Here is a 21,281-nt window from a genome sequence, read left to right on the forward strand (position 1 = left end):
AAAGCTACAATTAACCAAGACTGTTCAGTTTTTAAGGGATTGGGACAATATTGTGAGTTCTTTCATTGGCTAATCATGGCTCTTTGTTTGACAAGACTTAACCCTGTATTCCCCTAATGAGATTTATTTAAAAATTAAGATACATTTCTTTAGTTCTTTATGATGGACTGTGTACCATAAAGACATTTTTACAACAGTTTAAAGGTAACAGCCATTGTTATAAATGGACTGCTCCAAAGGCTGTCCTTGCTTCCAAAGAAACATGCAGGCAGTAGATTATGGTATATATTGGCATCACACATTGAAAATATCTGAAGAAAGGAAAAAGAAAAAACTTTAATAGGCATTCAGACACTGATGCTGAGATGAAATCTTTGTTTAAGTATACAATTCAGGCCCAAGAAAAACAGTTTCCCACAGAGCAAATCTATCTAGGCTGCTGAAAACGACTGTACTTTACTAACCATTTGCAAGTGCTTCTTTGTGAATTACTGTACATGATGAACGCACAGCAAGAGGCAGTCTGGGAAACAAAATGCCAGAAATTCACTTGTCTGCAGGGATCTTTGACCTAATGTATAGTCCTCCTTTAGTCCTGCATCTTCTGTAACTTCAGTGTGTCTCCAAACTGTATACTTAACCTTTGCTTTTACTGTGATTATTATAGGATACACACATGGTATTTATACTGAATAATCATAGGATTTTCATAGAAAGATATGATCACAGCTACCATGTAACTCTTGAATAACAGTTTGAAGTACAAAACAAAAGACTACTAAAATGCTGTTCTTTTATCTCTCAAGACAAAATTGCTTCCTGTACAAAAAAATGCTTATACGTATAATGATGGAAGCAGCTGGATGAGAACCTCTTTGGCTAGCAGAGATACTTAATATTGTATTTAAAATCAAATATGCTGTTTGGATCCAAAGCATAAAATATTTGCATAGGAACTATGCTCTTTACATTTTCTTTTGCCACGTGAATATTATGCAGCAAAATATATGTAACTACTGTGGAGTGTGTGTGTCACTCAGTACTCAGGGTTGGTTTATACTCTCTGCATATATTCTCAAAGGATGCTTTTTTGTTGGAATTCAGTGCCTTTTTCTTGAAAATGACATTTTTTTAGACTTAATAAAAGTCTTGGCTAAATAGTCTAGTATAAGATGCTAACTTCTAAAACGCTCTCTAAGTTTTCCACGGTGTTAAAAAGCTTGCCTGGGGAGGGAGGAAGAATGAGAAGTCTAAAATTAACTTCTTTGTAAGGACCCAGAATGCAAGATCATTTAATTTTTATAATTAATATAGTGAGCACCTGGTAGAACCTATGATAGTAAAGATTAGTAAAAACAGTTTTCGTTATAACCCCCATTTTCAAAAATGCATAACTTTTTTAAACAAACATTTTGTGCTGAAAATGTCCATGCTTAGCTCATCAGGAACACATGAAACTGTAGGCATGAAAAATCATGGATGCATGTTTTAAGGATCTGTCCACAACTTCTGCTGCATTTGACAATATTCTTCAAATTCTACATTTTCATATGAGAGGTGAGGGGAAGACAGCTCAGATATAGATTTTTGAATAATCAGTAAGGAGATGGTAGCTGAAAATGCGTAAGTGGATGAGGTCACCTAGGGTTAAGAGAGGAAGGCAGGAGGAAGGGCTGAGCCTTATAGAATACCAACAAATATGAGGTGGAGGAAGGAGGAACCTCATAGATTCTGGAAGAAGGGCAGAGAGATAGAAGAAGAATTAAGAGAGAACCAACTCACAAAGCTGACTGGTAGGATAGGTTGTTGATGAGGCAACGACCCAGGATACCAAAACCTTCAGACAGATCAAAGAGGATGAGGAAGGAGTAAAGGTCCTCCAACTTAGGCCTCAATCCTGCAATTCATTGCACGTGGTTAGACTGCTGTGCTCGCACAATGCCCCACTGAAGTCAACACATCATAGGAATGAGGCCTTAGTCAGGAAGGGGTCACTTAGGCCCTGGTAAGAGCAGTTTCAGTAAAGTTCAGGGAGCAGAAGTCAGGTTGAAGGGCTTCAAGGAGGAATTACATATACATGAGATTAAGTGAGTTCGAGTATAAGGAATGAAGATAGAAAGAGTTACATGTTAAACAAAACAAAATACGCTTTCTAATGGCTAAGATTTAACAAGCTACAGTCTTTGTACACGGAAGATTTCTTATTAATCTTTTTCCTTTCCAGCCACGGACGACTTTCTCTCAGACAGGACCCTCCACAGAAGCACAAAAGGCTGCTTTCCCTTGTCTTCCTAGGTGAAAGATCTTTGCCTAAACAGGTTTCTCATCTATATTCAGTTTTCAGATACTTCAACCCCACATTGGTTGAACGACCCATCTTTCTCAGCTTGCAAGAGCTCTGTTCCATTGTGTCTGTCTAGTGATGAATGCCAAAGATGGCTTCTGTCCTTGCATATAGCTTCCAAAGTTCAATTAATTTGTTTCAAGAGGACGGATGACCTCAGACTTTTCTTCATTTCCTGTGGGTTTCCCATTCCTTTGTATGTAAATGGGGCTTCCATTGTTTTGATTCCACGATGCTTAATTTATGTAGGAGACAGGTAAATAGCTGTGACGTTCCCTCCTCTCTGGGAGAGATCTGTTTTTCCCTTCATTTGGACACAGAGTGTAAAGCCTAATATCAATGAGTATCCACAATTTCTTATATAATGTCAATTCATACATTTTACCATGATATTAGTCACCAGTGTGTCACAGACTTTCATAAAACACCTCACTCGATAAACTTGTTTAATACAATCATATTGTAATTGGATTGTCTGTACCCCTATATTCACCCCTTTTATGGGACTATGATAAATTTTGTACAAAGTATGCCTTGTGAAGTATCATTTTAAAACTCATAATTTGCTTATCACTATTGCCCTGGTAAAATATGTGTGGCAACATTACATGTAAAGTTATAGAATTCCTCTGTATGGTATTACAAGACATATTCCAAGTCGGGGGGGGGAGGGCAACCACAAACCAGTTTCCCAGTGACAAAAGGCTAGCCAACACCTCATCCAGTGTCAACAAAATCAAATGGACCATCACCTGGTTAAGTGGCCATTCTTTGGCAGGAAAGAGGATGTGGGTGCAAATCTACATCCTGAAAAAGAAACAGCTGGGGGTTCCTGTCCACGCACACTTTCTGTTTCCTGAACCTTAGCTGGAGATGATTCTTGAAGAAGAGAAAGAACTATAAATGGAGAGAGGAGGTGCCCCAAATTATCTGTTCCTCCTTTCCTCCCTACCCCTGGCAACCACAAAACCTGGAGAACAAAGGAAACAGCTTTGGACTGGAGGAGGTATCCTGACTGAAAGAATTCAGCCAATAAGACTCTAGATCGTGGTCAGAGAGACCTTTGCTTTGAATTTACTCTAACTTGTTAAGTTAGGCAATAGTTGTGATTTACTTTTATTTTCTTGTAACCACTTCTGATTTTTATGCTTCATTGCTTGTAATCTTAAAATCTATCTTTCTGTAGTTAATAATCTTGTTTATTGTTTTCTCTAGACCTGTGTGTTTGTGTGTTTGTACTGAAGTGTTTGGGAAGTTCCATTTGAGATAACAGGATTTGTTTCTATTAATAAAATGACGAATTTTATATGAGTTTGTATTGTCCAGGAGACTGCTGGGCAGTACATGATGCACATTTCTGGGGGGAAGTCTGGACCTGGGAATTTGCTGGTGTTGCTCTGCAGTATAATTCAAGGATGGCTGGCTGTAGCATTCTTGCAGTATAATTTATATGCTGGAGGCTGTGCGTGAGCAGGCTAGGAACGGTGGCTCTCACAGCAAAACAGTGTAAAAAGTGCCCCAGATTGGAGAACTGAGGGGACACAGTTGTTCATCAGTTCAGACTGTACTGTCAGTAATGTCACATGTATACAATCAGTTGATTCAATTGCTTATCACTTGAGGTTCTAACCCCCTGCCTTTTGTAGCTCAGATAAAGTTTCTTTTGCCTGCTGGAAGCTGTCTCTGTCCCATTTGTTAGCTTGATAGTTTTTTTATCTAATATGCAACTGGATCTTCATTGTCTCTGCCTGATGACTGGGCCAGCCAGAGAAGCAAATACACATTCTTTTGTCTAGGGCAGATCTGTGTGCCAACTCCCCCTGACATGCCTGGTTTAGACACACTTTAGTTATAATTTCAGCATATCTCCATAACTCTCAATAAACACTGTGTACATACATCATACAAGAATACTAATGATCAATGAATTATTAATTTTCCAATGACACATTACATGACACCTTTTAGATACAGATTATAACCACAGTGAGTTGGGGTACACTGAATTGGTCGGGCCAGCTGAAACTCATTACCTGATACCAGTGAGCCCTGGCCCTCTGGCACTGGGATGCTCTTAGGGTCACAAAACTTGCATTTTTGCTCTTTATCATTTGAGAATACCAGCTTCTGTCTTGTACTTGAGTTTTGAAACATACTGTGATCAAAATATACTGAGAAGTGGCCTGATGACCTGTACGGAAGAAAGTGGCTTGGTGGGCTATGGATAGAAGAAAAGAGGGAGAGCAGGTGAAAAAAGAGAAAAGTTGTGAGCAACATCCATATCTGTTAGTCTTAAAGGTGCCACAGGACTCTCTGTTGCTTTTTACAGATCCAGTCTAACACAGCTACCCCTCTGATACTTGACATCCATATCTTGGTGCATCTTGGCCTTGAAGTGTATTTAAGTTGGTATATGCTTATAACTTTATAAATAGGAAGCACCCTCAAGTTAGCACTATAGTAAGTAGAAAGAAGAAAAACTAAAAAGGAGAAATGTTCATTTCTTAAAAATAGGGATGAAGTAATCAACACTTCTGAGGAGGAAAATAGTCACATGTACTGTATATGGCTGGTAAATTGATTGGTATCTTGCTATCAGTTTTACCATATCTTCTTTAGAAGTATGCCATTTATCACTGATTTAAGCATATTCATTTTCTGTTAGCAAATTTAGCCCCAACTCCTGATGAACTGCAAATACAAAAATAAGTGATGATGAATCATGCATGTATTTCCTATAATGGGAATTTATATTCTGCTGGGTGCCAACACACACACACACACACACACACACACGCCTTTCACATTAGGAAAGTAATTTAAATTTGCTCCATCATCAATGAAAAAAATCTATTCATAATTGCACATATATTTTTAAACATTATTCAAGAAACGGGGTTGATATGACCACCAAATAAGGTGAATGTATAGGGAAAAAGTGGAGTTGTATACCTGTGTCTATACGGTAGTATAAAAAACTCATCCGCCTGCATGTAAACTAATCAGAATCACAGATGAGCTGTGTGCATACGTACAATATACTAGCTAATACTTCCTATTACATATTGAATAAAAATGAAACTACCACAAAACTGTTTTATCAGAGTATTTTGGTGGCATGGTAACAACTCCATATTTAAGGCAGCATTAATCTTTTGACTTTGAGAGGACTTTAAAACCTCTCTGTAGCTCCCAGGTTCAGCTTCAGCCAGCAGTTCTTCATTCATGAGCTGACCTAATGCAAGTACTGGGACATCTTGGGAGTAGAGGTATGTTCATATGTGATGAAGGATAGGTAGAGCTGTGTGTTATCTGCATATTGCTGGCACTTTAGTCCTTGCATCTGACAAGTTCACCTAGTCACTGAATGTAAATGTTGAAAAGAACCAGAGAGAGAATTGATCCTTGTGGGATTTATTGGTGGAGGTCCAGTTTCCCATCACTATTCTTTGGGTGCATCCCTTCAGGAAGAACTCAAACATTTAGTGCACTACCCTGGACTCCTGACACCTGTCTCAAGTAGGGCTTGAGGATTTACAAAGACCAAAAAAATAAAATAAATAAAAGCCAAGAAAAGGAACCCTCTGGAGTAAGAGACAATAGTCTATAACTATATAAGTGATAAAGAGAGAGCACAAGTTGTCATCATTGCAGAGGAGAGACTCTGCCAGGAGGGGTGTCTCATGAAAGGTAGATCTGAGCTTTCTGAACTAGACAAAAGCTGTAAGGATTGACTATTGGGTAAGAAGTACCTTATTAGATAGGAAATAACTTGCTAATAAGTGTAGGCTATTGATTGCATTTTATGTTTTTCTTTTACCTGGAACCTTAATTCCAAACCCTTAATACTCGCTTTTATTTCAATCTCTGTCTCAAGCTCCATTAAATAAACTTCAATTTGGTTTTACTATAAACCTAAGTGCATAGGTCCTGACGCTGTGGGTGCTCCAGGGTTGGAGCACCCATGGGCTGTGCCGATCAGCTCCTCCCCCTCCCCCGCAATGCCTCCCGCTCACGGAGGATCAGCTGTTCAGCAGCAGGCAGTAGGTAGTGGGAGGGTAGAGGGGAGGAGTGAGTGTGTGGTGTGCTCGGGGGAAGGGGCAGAACAGGGAAGGAAGAGGCGAGACGTGGGTGGGAAGAGGCGAGGCGGGAGTGCAGCCTGGGGGGAAGGTGTGGAGTGGGGGCAGGGCCTGGAGTGGACCAGGGATTGAGCACCCCCCAGGAACTCAGAAAGTCGGCGCCTCTGCCTAAGTGCCTTGTGCTAAGGAGACTGGAGAAATAGGACTCACTGCTTTCACGGAGGCAGCAGACAAGTGTACATTGTGGGTGTCCAGAAGAGAAGAGACGGGGCACTCGAGTGTAACAAAGTGGGATGTGTAAATTGATAGCCTGAATTGGGAAAGAGCTGGGTTCCTGGAGGCTGGATAGGAGCGCCTGTGTTGCCAACCGCCATTGGGGAGGGTCTCCCCTGGTGGGCACAGATCAGGCACTCTCGTGCTGTAAGCAGGTGATAGTGATCCACACCAGATACCTTGGGTAACTCTGAAAAGTGTCACAATGGAATAACAATTAAGGGGGCAGGATAGAAAAAAATACAGAGCTCTCTCCAAATATATTGTAACAGTGCAGTAAGCAAGTACAAGTAATAGTGAAACTCTGTTAAGATAGTTGGCATATACTTGCTTAAAAGCCTATTTAGAAAAACATATATTATTCCAGAAATCTACATGCAGGCTTCATGTGATGGTACATCTAAACTGAATAATTTTGTTTTAAATTCTCTCTTTCAAAAAAGAAAAAGAAAACCCAAACTATAAGTGAGGACATTTTCCAATACACTTCCTGTAAGATGGAAGCCTTCCAAGATTAAAGAATGCCTCTTAACCAGCTTCCTTTATATTCTAGTGCCACTGACATTGCATTTCTATGACAAATGAATTAGACTTGAATATCGGGAGAAAAAAGAGAAAAAAAGAAAGAGAGGCGCTCTACATTTCAACGAGCCACCTATAATATACACTGGATTAATTTCCCTCTCTCCACAGGAATTGCATTGCTGTGACAGGTGAACTGTTCTCTGAGCGGGGCATGCTGCCCCTTTAACTAGCTCAGTGGTTCCCAAACTTGTTCCACAGGTTCGGGCGATCGCGGCTCCCACCGTTCGCTGCTCCAGGCCACTGGGAGCTGCTGGAAGTGGCATGGCTCCCATTGGCCTGGAGCAGCGAACCGCGGCCAGTGGGAGCCACAATTGGCAGAACCTGCGGACGCGGCAGGTAAACAAACTGGCCCGGCCCACCAGGGGCTTTCCCTGCACAAGCGGCGGAACAAGTTTGGGAACCACTGAACTAGCTCTACTGTATCTTATATTTTAAATATCCATTTTTAATTCCACTCCCATCAACACAAAAGGTTTATAAGATTGATGAAGGTAAATATGAACTGGATAATTTTCTATCTAATAGCCATCATGGAAGTACCAGAATATCAATGGAAATATTTTACTATTATTTATTCTGGTCCTGCTCATAATGTGCTAGGTGCTGTCCATATACATAGAAGACACAGATCCCAACCCTGTGATGAGCTCTGTTGGGCAGACCCTTGAGTGCACGCAGTTCCATTGCCTTCAGCAGGGCTCTGTCTGGGTGCTCATTGCAGGATCAGAGCCACTGTCCTGTCTCCAAAAAAAGTTACAGTTTAATAGGACAAGCAACATACCAAGGGCAGGGAAGAGGGATACAGTGAAAATATCTGTAGTTTTATACACATTTCACCTATCGTGATTATTTATACATTTTTAAATATAAAGAAATAAAATATTGGTTACACTACACCATCTCCCTCAGACTATCCAGTAGTAATTGGCTAGTTTCTTGTAGGCTTCATAGCAAAAGTAAGTTTGAAAGAAGGCTTTGAAGGAGGAAATGGTAATGACTTTATTACGTTGATCATCTCTGCAATGATGCCTTAATATTTTACATCCCTTATGATACCTCTGACAGCAGAACACTTCTGAAAATAGAATTACAGTCCCAACTGAATGTTCTCTATGTAAGTATTAAAAAAAAATCCACATATACTTCATGTTTAATTTTGTTATGCAAGCACCACAGGGCTTGGAGAGACGACTATCTACAAGAAAAGATAATGAGTGTGATGTCGTTTATCCAGATAAAAAGATATTGTAGGTCTATATATACTTATCTATATTTGCCTTAGGGTGAGAATCTCTATGTTTCATCTTCCTGCTAGCAGCATTGCTGGTGCAGCTAGTCTCCTGGGAAAGAAAAAGGCACTGCTATTTTTTCCCCTCCCACATAGCCAATTACTACAGGGTTCTTTCTTTAAAAAAAGAGAGCAAATTTCCAGTCCCTTCTTTAAAAAATGATAGTAATGTAATGATTTGCATACAAAAGCACTTTAATATTTGTACTGTAGTGCATCTGGCAATTATCTGACGAGATATAGCAGTCGTTTCAGCCATTTGCCACAGGCTTGACATTAGTGAGAATAGTAAAAAGCATTCAAATCTACAGAAAAAAAGGGATATTCCAGTTTTCTACCAGCTACCTTGAACATACTTCACGTTTAATTTCACCCTGTTGCCACAAGCACTGTGTTGTTATGACAGCTGATCTGCCACGGAATAGCTGTAAAAGAAAATCAACAAAGGGTTGCTTCAGCGACTTTCAGTGCAATTTACTGGCGCTTGTATCTTGCGGCTGCTGCCGCCTGTCGGGGTAATGACACATGATGGGTGATTAAAGTGCAAGTCCTTAAATCAAAGCTGTGCCGATGGTCTGAAGAGGCAGCAAACAGCACTCAGAGCTTGTTCATTTCTCATAGTGGGAGGACCTCATTAGAATAAAAAGGGGCCTGTTATACTAACAAGAGTGAGTATTTGTGTCTAGGGAACCTTTTCATGTTTTCAAGATTTACCATAGCTTTTCTCTAGCTTCTCCCAGACTGCATTAAAAAATAAAAGTACTACAATCCATCAACATTTACTTGAAATTAGAACAGAGGCTCCCAATAGTTCGTTTATACCTACATATTTCAACAAAGATACACCCGTCTTTTGGCCAGGAGGGTGGGGTAGAAAAAGGCAAGGCAATTGGGTATGGCAAGAAAAAGGCACTTTTGGGGTGTATATACTGCTTTCGGTTCAACTGAATTAATTTTTTATTATTTTTTGCCTTTACTTACTCCATTGTTCTGATGAGATGTTTAAGTCATTGAACTATGGAGTCTCCCTTTTCCATTGGCCAGAATCTCAGCCCTCTCTGCCTAAGGTGGCTGCAATAGATAAGAAATTTTAAACTTTGGCTCAAGATGGCAGAACATAGAAGGAGAAAATAATAAAACACAGAGTGTACAACCGGAGTTTTGTCTTGGAAAACACTATTTATTGAACATGGAAATGCAAAATATGGAATAAGGCCAGATGAAGAAATATCAGTCAGAATAGTTGGGCTTGTTCACAGTGAACTTGACACCATGAGACAACTGTTCTTCCTACAATGGATTTTTGAACATGCTACGGATGGTAATTTTTATCTTCCTTTACAGCACACCATGGGTGATTAGTTGGAGTTACTTTGCTGAGGTAAGCACACTGAATGCTCCATTATCATCCACTGGCTTTACTGCAGGAACAAGGGGTCACTGAATGAAATTAATAGGCATTAGGTTAAAAACAAACAAAAGGAAGTACTTCTTTACACAACACACAGTAAACCTGTGGAACTCGTTTCCAGGGGATGTTGTGAAGGCCAAAACTATAACTGGGTTCAAAAAAGAACTAGATAAGTTAATGGAGGATAGGTCTATCAATGGGTATTAGCCAAGATGGTCAGGGACAAAACCCTATGCTCTGAGTGTCTCTGACCTCTGATTGCCAGAAGCTGGGACTGGACAACGGGGATGGATCATTTGATAACTGCCCTGTTCTGTTCATTCCTTCTGAAGCACTTGGCATTGGCCACTACTGGAAAACAGAAAACTGGGCTAGATGGACATTGGGTCTGACCCAGTATGGCCTTTCTTATGTTATTATGTAGGTATTTTCGTAAGACAAACTCATTTAAGTGTGTCTTTATCCTGCAGGGTAAAGGTACACAAAGGAGGACAGGTGTATATATTTTTTTCACCTATGACTACTGCAATGTCTCAGTGATATGGTAGCATGTTACCTTTCAACAGTGGAAGATATAGTTTCACGGGACTCAGAGTTCCCTTATATAAGCCTCCATTTGTTCTTCTTTGTGTTTTTGTATTTAATTATCATCATTTCTTTGTATTGCAGTAGCACCTAGAGCCCCCAACTGAGATCAGGGCCTCGCCATGCCAGGTGTTGTACATACAGAGTGAAAGAATGAAAGACAACCTTGCTGTGAAGAGCTTACAATTGAAATGGAGTTACCAGATATAGGGTGGGAGGGGAAACAGACACAGAGAGGTGAAGTAACTTACCCAAGGTCATACAGCAGGTCAGAGGAAGAGTAGGGACTAGAACCCCAGGCTCCCAACCCAGGGCCCTAGCCACTGGGCAATGCTGCCTATCCCAGGCTGTTTTCTTCTCTGCTCTGAGCTCTTGTCACAGATCTCTAGCAGGGTTTAGCTAAAATATTTAAAGTGGGGTAGCTTAGCATGATAACTATTATCTGCGATTAATACATTCATGCTGGAAGGATGCATGAGTCTGACTCTAGGGTACAGCTTTAGGTTTATGTATTAATCATGTATAATGCAAATTGTCAAGAAGTGTATTTGAGAGGAAAGTGAATGAAGTGATTTTATTGGTAGACAAGACTTGCTGGATGTGTTTTGGTGTTCAGATTAAATGTCACCAGTCTCCCGGCTGGCACGCAAATGAGTGATGGATTTAGGAAGGATCACGGAAATCATGGCTGAATCCAGTTGATGATTTGAATAGGAACATACCGCAGATTACTTCCTATGTTTTATACTGAAGCTTGGCTCCCATTAGAAATTATTACCAAACTGTTTTAACATGTTATACACGCTCTAATTTGGATTCAGATGAACCAATCTGTGCAGTTATTTTTTGAATGGCGCCCATTTTAACAGACATCTCTTCTCCTATGACTCCTGGACAACCTTCAATTAACTTTAGTCCTTCCCTCAACTTGAAAGGCTTCTTATCCTCTGTAGAATTTCCTTAGAATCCCATAATTCCAACCACCACTGGAAAAAGTCCATTTCTGGATGCCTTCTTTCAGGGCTCTCTCATTGGGTTTTTTCACATTTTATATATCCTGGCACATGTGAAGTTTGAAAATTGCATATGTTGAGCCCAGCAGAAAGACAGTCATACCCGATGGTAATCTTCAGATGGACTTATCAAATGGTAAAGAGATGGACAATAATTGTTAGGCGTAGACTATGTTTTTACGGTTCTCAGTCTAGCCCTTTGGCTGCTGCTCCAATATCCACTTTGGAGGCTCTTTCTCCTCCTCACCCTCGGTTGATTTTCCTTGGGGCTCTGTCCTTTGGTACCATCTCTCTTCCCTGTATGCTTATTCCTTACGCAATCTCCATCAGTCATGCAGCTTTAGCCATATTGTCTGAGGTGAATCATCTTACAACAAGTGCCATTTGGAGCGCTAAATAATATAAATACATATCTGGAATTGCCACCAGGTGCTAGCAAGGTTGTTTTTTAGCCTATATGAACTGCATAGTAAGTCTGTTTATTTGAGAAAAATGAGGAAGAGGCAATAAACCAGGAAAGTATATTAGTTCAAATGTTCATTCTAGCCAGTTATAAACTACCAATAAAAACACTTATCTTATGTTAACACCTACTGTAAATAGGGAATAACTTTGCATACTTGATACTAGAAATGATGGAAGAGGAAAGAATCCAGTCTTTCCAAAAGATGAGATTTATCTCAGTTAATATAGAAGACGTCTCTGAAAGTGTTAAGGTAGACAAAGGAGAAAATGGAGTAGACAGAAACACTCATTAAAAATGGAAAAAATAACCTGCGTATAAGATTATTATTTTTAATTCATGGTTATACTTTCAATGGTTGGCATATGTGTACATATGTTGCTAGTCATTCAAGAGATAGGCTAAAAAGGAGGGGTGGAAGAAACCACCCCTTATGTCTCCTTTTCAGAGTGGTTTCAAGAGCTCAATGACTTTAAGTCTGTATTAAGCCACTTATTTCTTTCTCAAGTGATCTGAGATGCTACGGTTTGGTATACAGATTGAAAATCTATATAGAGTGTCAAGGAATACGGGGAGGGGGAAAGGAAGCTGATTTGTCGCAAGGAATCTTCAAAGAAAATAAGTAGCAAAATATTTGTGTTAATCTTTTTGAATTTTTGAAAGGATATTCCGTTCTAACCCTGTCACCCAGAAATCACTACCTGTAGCATACTTTATCCCCTTCTGCCTTGGAGTAAAAGGAGGCAGTTAGGGTGAACACATGGAGCTGGGCAAACATGTTATGCAGGATCAATTAATGACTAGCACAGTGAATTTCACTGAGGAAATCTGAGGCTTTCATCTAGTAGCAGGGATTTCCCTGAGGACTACAGCATAGAAGCCAGTGTGTGACAGAGTGGGAAAGGGAGCAAGAATAATCACAGGGGAAAATAAAACAACATACAAACAATAGAATACATCTGGAGAACACCACATAGGTATAGGGTCTCCTTTGGAGTGACAGCAGTTTATTACATTTCAACCATAATAATCCCTATTATAACTGGGGATTCAGCCATATCATAGGCACACAACTGCACTATTCTACTGATGTCACTCCAGAAACCAGATTGCCCTTAATGTATGTTTGATTAAAGCTAAATCTGAATCTCCTTTAAGCATATACCCACATACAAACAGTGTATGCTATAGCTGCTTTACTAATCCCATGCTGGAAACAGTATGTGTGTGAGTGTGTATGTGTGAGAGTGCATGCATGTGTGTGTTTGCTATCTTAGAGCCAGAGGGGTTTTCATTAGATTCAAACAGTAACTAACTCTCCAGGGAGGCCCCTGCTCTTATTTGATAAGGGATGCTCTTTTATCACACATGAAACTGCATGCAGTGATCAGACAGGCACTGTGCAGAGCTGCCAACAAGGGAGAAGCTGCTTTTCTATAGCGTATTACAGAAATGTACTGCTACTGTAGTTGAAAACTGGTCCCAAAAAATGGTCAATTACAGAAGCATGGGAAACTGGTGTTAAAACCTGATTTATGAAAACCATTAGTAATTGCTCATATTTTTGGTTTTGGAAATTTTGGATATCACATTACTCTGGTCATTTCTGCAGTGATCAGGAAAAATGGTCCCCTCCTTCGTACCAATCAGTGTGTCACTTTTGGCAAAAAAACTAGAGCGTGGAAGATGTTTGAGGCTATAAACTAGCAGTTGTAATAAGATTCACACTAGTCTTTGCAATCCATTTACAACAATCTGCAATTCTTGGTATTCAAAAACTGTACATCCTAGACTACAGATCCAATGAAGAATTAATAATCTGGATTTCCCCTCCCTTTCAGGGAAAAATACCTTTTTACTTTCAAAAATAGCCCTGTGTCAAGACAATTGACATCCAGAACTCCCAAAGCATTCAATCAATCTGTGAAATACAACAGACATGAAAGTGCATGCTGTCCCTGGCGATCTCCAGCAATGCTGTTCTAATAAGTCAACAAGGAATGTTTGAAGGATGGTGTGTGCTGGTGTGTCACTATTTTCTGTACCTCTCTATGGTGAGGAAATGTGTCAACATTGTGACTTCCTCTGGAATATATCTGTGACACTGATAAACCAGCTCTAGCCAAAACCATAGGCCGATTCACTTGTATGTGAATATCAAAGAAGGGTTGAGTGTTAGTATGTGTTCAAACTAATTCACTCGTATGCTAATAGAGATCAAAGGGGGGGGATGTTGATTGTATTGTTTTTGTCTGTCTATAGCCTGTAGTTTGCTATTATATTACTTCTACATTATGTATACCATGTAATTAAATAACCCTAGATCAAAGGTGTGTTAAATGAAGAGTGTATTCAGGTGTTAGAACTTCATGAAAACTAATGGACTGTTAGGTGTATTGTTCTCATTATCTATTCAAAGGAAGGCCCATGTGGGTTCAAAAGCTGTCAGCTAGCATTCTGTGTGAAGAAGTTATAAAAGATGGATTCTAGGAAAGATCCTTCAACTCTGGACTGTTTTGGATTCCATCAGAGTAGAAATACTGAGGGAGTGGACAGAGATCCCCAGAGTTATATTGGGTAACCCTGAAAGACTTTTGGAGACTAGCAGATTACCAAATCTCTGCTATCATTTTGGACTTACAAACGTAGACTCGCCTGTTAGTGTATTTTACCTATTTTAACCTCTCAATAACTCTCATTTCTTTTTCTTAACTAGTAAACCTTCAGTTATTTTACTAGAGAAATTGGCTGTCAGCGTTGTCTTTGGTGTGAGATTGAGAGTATCCATTGATCTGGGGTAAGTGACTGACCCTTTGGGGTTGGGAGTAACCTGACATGATGTGATGTTTGGTATAGCGACCAGTATCACAAAATCCACCAGTCTGAGTGATCAGATAGGCTGGAGTGCTTAAGGGGGCTGTCTGTGACTGCACGGTAAGACTATTCTAGTGATCCAGGAATACACATTTGTTACTGGTTTGGTGAAATCTAATTATAGAACATACCACCAGTTTGGGGTGTCTGCCCTGTTTTCTGACAGCCTGACCTGAGATTGGCACTTTCGGTTGTGAGCCACTCCAGACAGCATGACAATATCATCATCTCTATATTCTCACCTGTGTTTACGTTAAAAGAAGTTGTGTAGCTATTATTATGAAAATGTATTGTTTGTATTATTGTAGCACCTAGGAGCCCCAGTCACGGTCCCAGGCCCCATTGTGCTAGGACCTTTACAAACACAGAACTACAAACACAGATGTTAAAAATTGTCCCTCCTGCCCGCACAGTAAAGAAGATATGTTTAAGCCCCGTAAAGATCTCAGATCAGATAGAAAAGGCTTTGACCAAATCTTTTGCAGAAGTAAATATGTATGTGTTTTCTGAAAACAATCGACCAATGACCAATTTAAAATAAATATAATAACTGCAGTACCTTGAGAATTAGTCCAGGAATTCTTCATCCTTCTTCTCGGCCAATCTTGGGGTTTGATAGCAGATACTCATAGTATTTCTCCTTCATTATTCATTCCTTGTCCTTACCCAAAGAATGTTCTCACCACATTCTTCACTGTTGAACTATAAGTAGTGTCAACGCTCTGCCTTTTCATTGGTTTTTTAACTCTCCTAAATAAACCTTACCCAGCTATACTGACATTCCAGTTACAAGAATATGCAATTGAATTTCAATGTTATCAGGAACAGGGAGGTAACAAACAAACCTCTGTAACTCAGCTTTGGATCAAAAAGAATTGCTTTTAGTTCTTACTTTTAACAGTGAGGTACATGGACTTGCTGACGTCTGCGCCCACATCATTGCTGACCTTGCAGAGGTAGTATCCACTGTCTTCCTCCAGCACATGTTTAATCAACAAGGAGCCATTTGTGAGAAGCTGGATACGGCCATTCAAGGCAATGGGCTGGAACTGGGGGACCCCAGCACCTACAGCAGAACCCAAAAGATTAATCAGCAGGGAAGAGGTGGGGAAAGAAGAATTTGTTTAAAAGGCAGCAACAACAGCTACTTATTATTACAGGCTAAATTCAATTAAAATGAAATGTTGCTTTCTGGCATTATAACCATCTACAGAACAAACTGAATGCCTTTTGCCAAAACTAAAGTAATTCGATGGAAAGAAACAAAAGTCTTATCTTATCAGTTATAACTGTAGTTACAATTCACTACAAGGTAGGGGATGGAGGCGGAGGGAAAAAGGAGTGAGAGGGAGAGAAAGATTTGCAGAGAGCTCCTGGGTAAAAAGCCACATTTGTTGTACATTTAGTGGCTGATAAATTATTCAAAATTACAGCTGAACAGCCACAAAGTCTGCATTCCTTATGCGTATACCAAATGAATTCCTTATGATCACGAGGGATGTTTATTGTAGTAAACATGGAATGCTCAAGGGACTTTAAGGATCTTGTTCACTAAACTCATGGTAGCATGTGGACAAGCACATCAGTGAATATTTCCTCCTGCAACTGACAGTCTGATCACACCTAATCTCTGAGTCACTGTGTTCTGGGACCGCATTCGGATTGGTGCAAGAACACATCTAACTGCAGGTGCAGTTTGCCAATAAAGAACTATAGCTGGTGCACAACTCACTCAGAACATGCCCTGGTCACTTTTCTATCAACAGTGAAATGAGGCCTTGAACCAAATACAACTCTGATGTAACTGCATTGCAGTCAAGGGAGTTCAGCAAGGGCGAATTTAGCTCATTGATCTCTGTTATGAGGGAATGCTGAGATGGAGTTGTTGATATTCATCTCCTTAAGAAAATCCTTACTTCTCAAGGTTAGATTTACAGTATTGTATAACACCCTCCTGCATGTGTCCATTATATTCAGTTTATTTCAGATATATTTATTATTTGCTAATGGGTATCCCTTTCTAATAGTACATATTCTCATAGGGTCTGCATGAGGCCTACGCTGTGCTTAAGTCCCACTCTTTTGCTCTATTTTGATTCCATTCACCAGTGCTGTAGTGTTATTCCCCAAATTGTGGCGTCTGGGGTGGCACAGCATTGAGGTGTGCATGTAAGTGGAGGACAGCTTTGCAGCCCCACGCTGACTTGCGCAGAGCATTCCTTGGCTGGACATCAGGCAAAATAGGTATGATGCTCTTAGATAATTGTTACTTTTTAAATTGTTTTTATGGGTCCTAGATACCACAGTGATGGGTGAATTTTATATGCATTAGATTAGATTAGACTGAGTACTGTAATATACTGGGATGTCTAATAACCGATACCAAACATTCTACTACCAGCATCAGTTATGCAAACAGAAGCCAGCTTAATAATATTTTTTGGACTGAAACAACCATCTAAAGATAAATCTATGATATCTGCAAATACATAGACATGTAGCCAAACTTCACTCTTTGGCATGAGTAGGAGCAACGAAACCAAATTAAAATGCAATGTACAATTTAAAGGATTTCAATCTGTTAATTTTCTCAGTCAGAGCTGCAAAGAATGTAATAAGGTGTGAACAAAGCTGTTAAAATTTTCAAAACAAAAACAAAACCCAAACTGTGCACAGCCATCAGGGAGCAGATATGGAAACTGTCATAAGCTGCGTAAATGGCTCTGTGATGTTTCACTCTATATTCTTTATGAAAATATGCTTATGATATGGATATGACATAACTGAGATAGACTTTATGCAAGATGGCTCATGTGAGCTATCATTGGAAAGGTTATGATTTACTGAATGTGATTAACCAATTTATATGCCTGTATCATTTCTGTATCTGAAGTTAGGAATATTAACTATGTATCTGCATTTCAAATGTGTTACTTTGCGTGTCACCCCCAACCAGCCCTTCAGGTACAACAATGGAAAAGCCAGACAGGGCTAATGGCCCAGTAGCAAACACAATGCACTGTAAAAGAGCTTAGTCTTCCTGTGGATGCTCCAGACAGCCTACAAGCCCTGCAGAGACATGGGTCTGAGTCACCTGGTACTGGACCCACCCCTTGGAAGGCCAGTGTTCTTCCACTGGGAGACAAAGGGCTCCCGCCATACACAAGAGGTATATAAGGCAGGGCAGTGACATCATTGTGGTTCTCCTCTGCCTCCCCACCCAAAGAGACACTGAAAAACACCTGGAATCAAGAACTGAACTGAAGGGAGAAGGGTTGAACCCAGGCTGGGAGAGGAAGTACCTGAAGTCTCAAGCTGCAGGCCAGTGTAGCTGCCTTTCAAGGCTTTCTATAATCTATCTGTGACAAGATTTAGGTGAGAAATTATATTTGTAACCTGTTTCTTTAGTGAATCAAACTTAGTTTGCGTGTTTTGTTTTATTTGCTTAGTAATCTGCTTTGTTCTGTTTGCTACCCCTTTACCCACTTAAAATCTGCTTTTTATAGTTAATACAATTTGTTTTGTTTATTATTAAACCCAGTTTCTTTAATTTCTAACGGGGAGGTGGGGAGAGAGAAGTTGTGCATATCTTCCTCCACATTGAGGGAGGGGGCAAATTCATGAGCTTGCTTTGTATAGATTTCTCTACAGCACAAGACAATATACCTTTGGGTCTGCATTCCAAGGAAGGTGGACACCTGAGTGCTGGGGCAAGTCCCTTAAGCTGAGGCCTTCTAGAGCTGATCTCAGTGTCTGTGTCGTTCTGCACTTGGGTGTGGCCCTGCCTGTGTGTGTGCTGGAGGAAGCTTAATAGCCTGGCTCAGCAAGACAGGTAAAAAGGGTGCCCGGGCTGGCAGAACAGGTGGGCTCAGCGGTATCCCAGCACATCAGGTGGCATCCCGAAGGGGGGCAACCCATCACAGGCTCAACTTAACAGCTAGTTTAAAATACAGAATTCAGATCCGTCTTATGACTTGGCAGACATGGAGGCTGGTTGGGCAGAAATGAATCATCTGCTTGGGGTTAGGATCATACGCTTCCTTTCACACGTTAAAAAGGAAGACAGATCTAGAAGGCCTTGGGCAATTACACTTCCAGGAGGTGGGTCCACAAGCAGTGTGTACTCTGCCACTTCTTCTGACAGACAAAGATTTGCTGGAATAACAGAGTCATGCCCCTTAGATCTTAAGCCTGTCTGCTCTTCTCCCAGGCTACCCACACAACAAGGCAGCACAGCATTTGTCTTTGCTGCGTTGACATTGGCTGAGCCCCGTCACAGTCCCCAGTGGAAAAACTGCCGAGAGGGATTTACTCTTGCTCATGGCAGCACTACATTTTGGTACTTTCATGCTGATTTGATAGGGGATTAAGCCACATGGAGTAGTTGTTCCCTCAACTCCTTCCCACGTCCTTCTGGCCGTACCCTACCCAGCTCTGTGGAGTAGGGCTTGTATATAACAACTGTCAAAGAGAAAAGGGCAAATAGACAGAGTTGGTTAACCTCCCATGTGGCCACTTTTCCCTTCCACCCTTTAGCTGAACACTTTGACTCCCTTCCACCACACAGCCGAGTGAAGCATAATACCCTTCAGTAGCAAAGTTATTGTGCCTGTTTCTGATCTGGAATCATCATTAAACATCAAGGGTCTTGCTCATGCAAGAGAATAAAGGTCCCATTTCCAATCCCAAATGATTGAGCTGAAGCCGTTTTTGCCGGGAATGGAGAGACTGGATGAATCAGGGGTCAAGTAATAAGATGCAGTACCTCAGTTGCTTGAATTGGGCCCAAGCCTGTACTGAATATCGTTGCTTCTCTAGTCCCACTTCAACATTGGTGGTTTCAGTCCAGTTCTAATGCTACACATGCTCTCCTCACAAAATTCACCAAGAATTGGATATGGCAGCTAAACGACCTTTTCGCTTTTACAGGTACTCCTTCTAGAACAGACTAGAACTGAAGTGTGTTTAAAGGGAATCTTGCACTACCATTGTCTATGCTTTTGGCACTTAAGGTATGTCTACACGGCAAGTGGAGGTGCGATTGCAGCATGTGTAGTTCAGGGAATAATTAATTTTCATTTTGGTGGCTGAACTGAAAAAAAGACTTTCAATTTTGTCCAATTTTTTTTTTTCATTTTTGTTTTCATCTGAAATTATTTGACAAATTCAGCCTGAATTCATGAATAGTTTCGGTTCACCAAAAACTGTTCTTTTTTTTTTCAAATAAACTATAAATCCAAAAAATTTCACTTAGCTTTAGTGTAGATGTACCTGAGCTGGCTTTAATCTAGCTAGCATGGGTACCAATAATAGTGTAGCCATGGCAGCATGGGCTTCAGTGCAGGCTAGCCACACGAGTAAGCACCCAGGGTCCCATGTGGACTTGTATAGTCCACACTGAAGCCTGTGTTGCCACAGCTTCACTACTCCAGTACCTGAGTTAGCTAGATTTAAGTTAGCTTGGGTAAGTCTACATGTGCAGCAACCACACACCTGACCACATGACATACCCTTTGATATTGTGTTGATAGATTCCTTGGAACACCTTAGAGAGATTACATAGATAGTATTTGTATTGTTGACAATGGATGCTAATTTCCATTACTATCAATTTAGTTTACATTTAGATAGTTGATTACAATATAATGTTTACATTATCATAGTGCCTAGAAGCCCAAATCAGGATCAGTTCTCACAGTATTAGGTGTTCTACAAACACTACAAGGACAAGGGCCCTGTTCCAAAGGTTTGACAGTCTAATTTGGGAGGCAGTAGGGGGCATTATCAGAGAAATCACATGGATATATTTTTCAATGGGATTCTCTTATATAACTTTCTGTACATGAATTTGATATCCATCGACATTAATTACTATAAGCAGTGGGCTGAGTAAGCCTAAAAGAAAATGGAATGTGAAAATACTATGGGGAAAGAGAACGCTATAACAACTCATGAATACAACATTTGGAATGTTAAAATTTAACATATGTGCAAATTTAAGCTTCTCTAATCCTAAAAGAGCTTACTTTTGGGACTGGCAGTTACATGGAAGATTACCTAGGCAGATGCACTGAACTTGGTAACATTATAGGATAATGTCTGCACAGATATTAGCTGTCATTAATGATTTTTCAACTGTATTAGTCACATTAATGTTGTTTCTCTTTTCCTACTTCTTTTTCTTGAATGAACCAACTTTCTTGTGGTTAGTGCAAGGGAAATAGTTACACTTCATGAATTGTGTGTATTGGCAGTGCAAAGCCCAGGTATCCGTGCACAGATGCTCTCTTGTTGTTGTATCCAAAATTCTGTGGGTAATTTGGTGCTCATGGAAAGTGACTGAAGGACTAATAGCACTGGTGAGAG

The 21,281-nt window shown here is 40.3% G+C and overlaps 1 protein-coding gene across 1 annotated transcript in view; it reads right to left on the bottom strand.

The window, feature by feature from the left end:
- The window catches only part of DSCAM (DS cell adhesion molecule), a 554,872-nt gene that overhangs the window by 176,869 nt on the left and 356,722 nt on the right, over positions 1 to 21,281 (bottom strand). Inside the window, exon 12 of the mRNA XM_065422504.1 lies at positions 15,808 to 15,981. Coding sequence (XP_065278576.1) covers positions 15,808 to 15,981 — 174 coding nt within the window. The remainder of the gene's footprint in view (positions 1 to 15,807; positions 15,982 to 21,281) is intronic.

Source organism: Emys orbicularis, chromosome 1 (assembly GCF_028017835.1).
Source record: "Emys orbicularis isolate rEmyOrb1 chromosome 1, rEmyOrb1.hap1, whole genome shotgun sequence".
NCBI lineage: Eukaryota > Metazoa > Chordata > Testudines > Emydidae > Emys > Emys orbicularis.